At 26.7% G+C, this 7,224-nt stretch overlaps 1 protein-coding gene across 1 annotated transcript; it reads left to right on the forward strand.

Annotated features, from left to right (window-relative positions):
• Positions 1-129: 129 nt before the first annotated feature.
• On the forward strand, positions 130-5,959 carry LOC130663118 (partner of bursicon-like). Its single transcript, XM_057462207.1, has 6 exons — positions 130-270; positions 338-462; positions 537-687; positions 2,988-3,100; positions 3,420-3,545; positions 4,097-5,959. Exons 1-6 carry the CDS (start codon positions 165-167, stop codon positions 4,244-4,246), a joined length of 771 nt encoding a protein of 256 aa, XP_057318190.1. The 5' UTR covers positions 130-164; the 3' UTR covers positions 4,247-5,959.
• Positions 5,960-7,224: the final 1,265 nt, after the last annotated feature.

The raw sequence follows: 7,224 nt of genomic DNA on the forward strand, positions 1-7,224 counted from the left end.
ATTATTGATCGATTCTATTAACGCATAGCGGGAGATAAATCATCGCAATGGGTGGGCAAAAAAATTTACTATAAAACCTAGACGCTGATCAAGTATTCTCTCAATTTATGTTCAATTCGTACTGTGGATAGTTGATGGAGATATAGCTCCGGCTGATTATAAACATGATGATAATTATATTTTTTATATTGTTGATATCTGGAATTTATGGGATCGTCAATAATGATGAGGATTGTCAAACTCTTATCTCGGAAGTTCATATAACGAAAGGTAATATTAATTAGACGAGTTAATGGCACTTAAATAAAATTTTCAAAATCATGTTAATTGGTTGCAGATGAGTATGACAACAGTGGAGGACTCATTAGAACCTGTAGTGACGATGTGTCTGTCACTAAATGCGAAGGATATTGCAATTCACAAATTCAACCGAGTGTTATTTCATCAACGGGTTTTGTAAAGGTGAAATAATTTTTATTTAAATGTGATAATAGCGGGTAAAATATTAATTTGATTTTATTTTTGTATTATTCTAGGAGTGTTACTGCTGCCGTGAGAGTTACTTCAAGGAAAAACTTGTGAAGCTCAATCACTGTTACAACTCAGACGGCGAAAAAATAGAGACAGAAAAATACGCTACCATGGAAGTAAAACTTCGGGAGCCACATGATTGTAAATGTTACAAGTGTACTGATTTTTTGCGATAAATATTCAATAATTTTATGGATACTATAGATATTGTGTAACAATATGATTATGATGAATAAAAAAAATTTTATCCAATGCAAAATTTATTTCAATGACTTATTTTTATTGTAACTAAGTAGAGGTACCGTTTGTGATCACTTTAGGGCCAGTTTTGGACACTTGAAAAATTCAAATAAAATTATATGACATTTTTAGTGAACTTTAGCCTTTACTATCGAGAAAATCCGTCATCAGAGAAATCCTATAGAAAGTCGATATCAGCTTCCAATTTTTTTAATCCACGATATAACGATCCTGTAGTTATGCAACTCTCAATTCATAAGTAAACATTTCACGCTATTGGGCCTAAAATTTACACTCTTTCTACTTATCCCAATATTTTGAATGGCTGATGAAAATGTTATATATGAAATCTAACAAAACGAGTACTTGTGAGATGCGCGCTATTAGTGGTGCCATCTACCCCAGGGTTGTAAAGTAGCCTTTCAAAATTTTTTACTCTTTCATACATTTATTAATAAAATTTCACCAATCAAATTTCAATCGAGGACTAAATAATTCATGGATCTCAAGGTAATACAGTCAGCTTGTGAAATTACTATTCAGAATTCACTGAAAGTCGGCATATAAGTAGACTCTGATGAGAAAGGATTCAATTCAATTTTTGAACAGCAACAAAGAACTAGTAAAATTTTTAGTTACACATTTAATATTGAGCCTAATAAAAAATCACACATGTTTTATTCTAATTTACTCATTTTTTCTAACTCTTCAGAAATTCAATTGGTTCTCTTTCCTATCACAATCTACTGAAATTCCGAATTTCATTAAATTCCAAAAACTTTCAATGACGAAAAAATTCATAGTGGGGATAAATCTATAGACTATACAAACTTTAATTAAAATGCGTTACTACAGCCAAATAAAACAATGAATCACTTCATACGCACGATAAATTTTAATCATTATCCCATTTCTTATACATTTAAAAAAAAAATCCTACTCCTTTGTCTAGATTTGTAATTTCTTGTTCTTGAAATTTAGATACGATGAAATTTAATTTAAAAACAAAAATTTTGAGCAGCATTATTTAAATTTAAAACTATGAAATTATAATTCCTTATCAAGATTTTAAAAAAGAGTGATAATGAAATAATTAATCTCTTTGAAACGATCAAGTGCTCACTGCAATTGAATTTATTACCTACCTAGCAACTGATAAGAGAAGAAAGATCATATAATATACAGAAAACTCGAAATTAAAAATTAATAACCAAAATACCCTGAATCAATTTCTGCTAAACAATAATCCAAATCCTAAGACCATTTATGTAGTCCATTATTATCAAAAAATAATCGAAAATATGGATTTATATTTAAATAATTACAAGCTAAGCTCAAAAGTGCAGGGTAGAAGTATCATTTTCGGCCAGTTCTGGACACTTGAAAAATTAAAATAAAATAATTTTTAAAAGATGAGTGTGAATGTAGCAGACATCAGACAAATTTAAAATTATAAATAAATAGAGTAGGTAATTAAAAAAATAATATTTATAAAAAATGCACTTATTAATTTTTAAATTTTTGAAACGCGCATTTTTTTAAATTTTATTTTATTAATTATTTACTCTATTTCTTTATAATTTAAAATTTGTCTGATGTCTACTACATTCACACTCATTGTAAAAGACACAATGACAGTTAATTTTTCAAATATGTTCTAAGCCACTTATACCCCACTATTAAAATGAAAATAATATTTTACTTGATAAATTAAAATAAAGTATTAAATGTCCAAAAATGGCAGTGGCCACAAAAGCTACTTCTGCCCTATGGGTGTAGTTGAGCATGAACATGAAAAAAAATAAAAAAAAGTGTTAACAAGCTTTAGAGATTTAAGCTATTGACCACTACAAGAACTCTTACTTAATTCATCCCCTCTTGAGCTTAAGTACCTGAAGGAAGTGGTGAAATGGGGCAAACTTAAGGGATATAAGAGATTGTGATATTTATTTATCAATGCAGTCTTGTTATTTTTCTTCTACAAAACATGTGTCAGTTGATTAAAACCCACTTTTAAAAAAATCCACTAAACAAACAATTAATTAAAATTTCTACTGAAAATTTAATTATTAAATATAAAAAATAACAAAACAACAAAGATTTGAAAACAATAATAATAAAAGTAAATATCAAAGAAATGTGTACTTACACAGCAATAAAATTTTCCCTGCTGCTGGTTGTATTTTTACAATCAACACTTGTTGAAGCACTTATAGGTGTCGATGAATGTCAAGTCACACCAGTTATTCATTTACTCCGATATCAAGGATGTTTACCAAAACCCATACCAAGTTTTGCCTGCACTGGACGATGTAGCAGCTACTTGCAAGTAAACAATAAACGATTATTTCATATTTAATTTGAATTATTTCAAATAAATGAGTTGTGAAAATTAAAATTTTAAATATTATTTTTGGCACTAAAAATAATTACGCGCACGATGACTCGAATGAAAGAGACAGAAAATAAAAAAAATTTAATTGCAATATTCAAATGACATTTAATTGACATGTCGACAATGTTGTGTTGTAAAGTTACTTTTTTATAAATTGCGATAAAATTATTTGTGAATTATTTATTCATTACTTGTGATAATAATTTATGTTATCATTAAATAAATAAACTTATTATTTACCTGTGTTTATTAGGTTTCAGGCTCGAAAATTTGGCAAATGGAGCGAAGCTGTATGTGTTGTCAAGAAAGTGGCGAGCGTGAAGCTACAGTGGCCCTCTATTGTCCAGAAGCAAAACCCGGAGAGCGAACATTTAGAAAGGTTAGAAAATTTATTACTTATTTTTATTGGTAGTAAGTAATGAAAATATTTTAATTAATTTAAAATCAAAAGCGCTGTACTTAGTTGCAGAATTTAGCGGTAGTGTTGCAGCGTAATTCAAAATTTGAATTTGAATTATTTATTTAGATTTCTTGTAATAAATTTTTGAAAGTGTCTAATAGTCGGTGGGTTTGCGTGTAATAAAAATAAAAGTAATTTTGGCGAATGAGCTCGAGAAATTTTTAAATTAAAATTTTCAAGTTTCGCTCTATTGGCGCGCGCAATTCAAAAAGTCAATGGCGGTGTTTTCAAATTGTGACAATGTGGTAATTTCACCTTAAATTTAATTAATAAATTACTGATATGATAAACTTAATATGTAATTAATATTTATGATTTAAAAATGTTATTTAATTACTGTAGAATAATTATTTTTATTTATACAATTATTCACTAACTTTATTTAAAAATACTAAAATAGTGAGTACTAAAAATTAAGTGACTATATTAATTAGTAATTATATATTAGTATGTATTTTAATATATTTTAGATAACAACAAAAGCACCATTAGAGTGTATGTGTCGTCCATGTACAGGTGTAGAAGAATATTCAATAATACCACAAGAAATAGCCGGCTTGGATCAAGATAACTTTCTATCTTCCTCTGATCACTTTTTGCGATCAACAGATCTCGGTTAAAAATCATCATGGTATTATTAAACAATTAAGATAAAAGACCTAGTACCTGATTAGGGAACTAATAGCCGATCTTTCAACTAGTACTTAATCACTCCATATATTCGTATATCTATATTTAGTCAAATTTAATATTTATAGATATACAAATAAATAAGTAATCGGGTATTAGTTCCCAGATCGAATACTAGTTCCCTGATTGGATACTAGTTCCTAGATCAGGTACTAGTTTCCTGATTGAGTACTGGATCTCTTATCTTACACACTAGAGGATTTGAAGTAAAAAAATAAATTTGGTGACAAGAAAAAAAAAATAAATAAACAATAAAATAAAATAATTGTCAGTCTGGCATTAGTTTTTTTATTTATCATTATTTTTCCTGATCTTATAGAATGTTTTAATCATAACATACTTATGACTTACGTTGGTAATGATGGTGTTATTAATGTTTATCATTTTATTTTGTTCGCCGATATATGTATGTAATTATGCTCATATACATATACATATAGAGCGAGCATTACGCGACATGTAATAATAATATTAATAATAATAATAATAGTAATAAGTATTTGTTGTTTTTTATTATTTTATGCTCGTAATATTTATTACATTCACTCGCATCATAACTCTGTTTTATATAATTGGCGCAATACAACGCGACACTGCAGCTGCTTATTGTTTTCTTTTCCCATTTATTTATTGTATTTTCATCGTTTTTCTGTTTATACAAACGATTTTCACTTATATTTATACCCTTCACACTGTTCCCACTTGGCTTGCTCAGTATATTCACTCACGTTTTTTTTTATTCGCGTAAACTGTACGCAGTTTGCTTGATTTTTTATGCTTGCCATCAATAGGTGCCATCTCGTAGCACACGCTATTGAGACCTGTTCAAATAAAACCCTTAATTTAATAATATAATAATATAATAATAATTATCATTACATACTACGTTATTTTATTATATATAATAAGATTATAACTATTATTTACAAGAAGTAATAAATTCATTTCATCTTCAAATGTTCAATTGATTTTTTTTCCTATTTCTTCACACTCCCACTCTAAGTTTATAATTTTCCTTTTCACAATTTATTGTATTTATACTCACTCCCGTGTATCCACAATCTATCTTGCCTATTTTATTTATTTAATAATTATTAATTAATTAATTAATTATTTATTCAGTTAACAACGTCGGTATTTCATGTACAAATTAAACTAGTTATTTATTTCATCGTAGCTATACTCTAATGAAAGGCATTAAAGCCTGGAAATAAATCAACCGTGATGAGAATTAATCAATTAAAATTGGTATAAAATGATATATATATATCGTTGCGATAAATTATATATCGTTCATCGCGTTTTTATAATAATAATAATTAATAATAATAATAATTAATGAATAACATCCGGTAACAAGCAAACAAATAAAATACAATATATAACATAATCAAAATATATGATTCCATGCGATTTAAAACATTCATTAAATATAATCCATCTCATATGTGGACGGTGTTCTTATTATTATTAATATTAATTATATTTAAAATATTTTTCACCGCGTATGAGCCAGCGCGAATATTTAATCGCTTTAAAAAAAAAAATTGCTTCTAAAATTAATTAATTAATTTCTTTTATTCACTTCATTATATTACTTGATAAAAATAATATAACATTTGTACACAACAAAAAAAAAATAATATAATGAAAAAACTAAAAAATAAAAAAACAAAGTCTTGCTCATAAAAAAAATAACAGAACACACGTTTACTTTTTACTCACATCCACAAAAGCCCTGGTTTCATATACTTGTCTTCAACTAGCATTTTCCTTTCATACAAATGCATATTTATTATTATTATTATTTTTTTTTCGTTTTGTTACATTTTAATTAATTAATTTTATTTTTTTCCTATATACTATATATTTATATATGTATAATGAATTAATTAATGTGTATGTATAACGCGACGAATTTAATTAATTTTTTTTAAATAATTTGCTGACGTTAGACTGTAGTTTGAATTATTTACATGTGAATCATAAAATTTAATATGCATTGCGTGTTATTACAGCGATCGTTTGGGGGCGAAAAAAAATTTCTCCTGGTTTTTTAATTTTTTTTTTCATCATTAACACGTGTATGTAAATATATTCACATGAAAAATACAATTCGCAAGGCAATCTATTTTAATTATCGTGTTTGATAAACTAATTTATCGCGTGTATTGGAAAAAATAAAAATTTGAATATGAAATGTATCTATTTACTTAACAATGAATTGAAAATTAGAGAACATCATTTGGTGTTTTAATTTTCTCTTTTTGTACGACCGTGTTTCCAGTAAATAAATAATATATTTACGACCACACGTTATGTCATTTAAATCGTTTGAATTTTTTTTTTATCGATCTTATTTTTTGTTACCCATAAAAACTGTATTTTATTACTTTATATTATACTATATTATTTATATATATTTATATTTGTTTGTTTTATGTAAAAATCGGTTGAATTATTTTATCTAAATTATACTGGAGTCAAACACTAAGCATCTAGTGCGATCCCCGTATCAAGGATGTACGTTAATAAATTTTAAAATTAATTATTTTATAAATCCTCTATCTACCAACAGTTTTTCTGTGTACGATGAACTTGGCCATCACTATTTATTATTTTCTTCGATAATTTAAATCGAATTTAAATTGCTTTACATGTAAAAGCATATTTTAAATATTCTACACACAGTCATTTAAATCATGATTCTAAGTCGATGTATACAAATTATTATTTAAATATTTAAATCTTGTTCATAACTTCACACTTGCTAATAATTGTCATAAATATAAAGACGCTTGCGTGTGACATTTAATCGCGCTTTCACTCTCACAGCTTTATTATTATATTTAAATCTGTTAATAATAAATATACATGACAAGTTTTAAAAAATAATAATACCATTAAT

The sequence above is a fragment of the Microplitis mediator genome, chromosome 2 (assembly GCF_029852145.1).
Source record: "Microplitis mediator isolate UGA2020A chromosome 2, iyMicMedi2.1, whole genome shotgun sequence".
In the NCBI taxonomy this organism is placed as follows: Eukaryota; Metazoa; Arthropoda; class Insecta; order Hymenoptera; family Braconidae; genus Microplitis; species Microplitis mediator.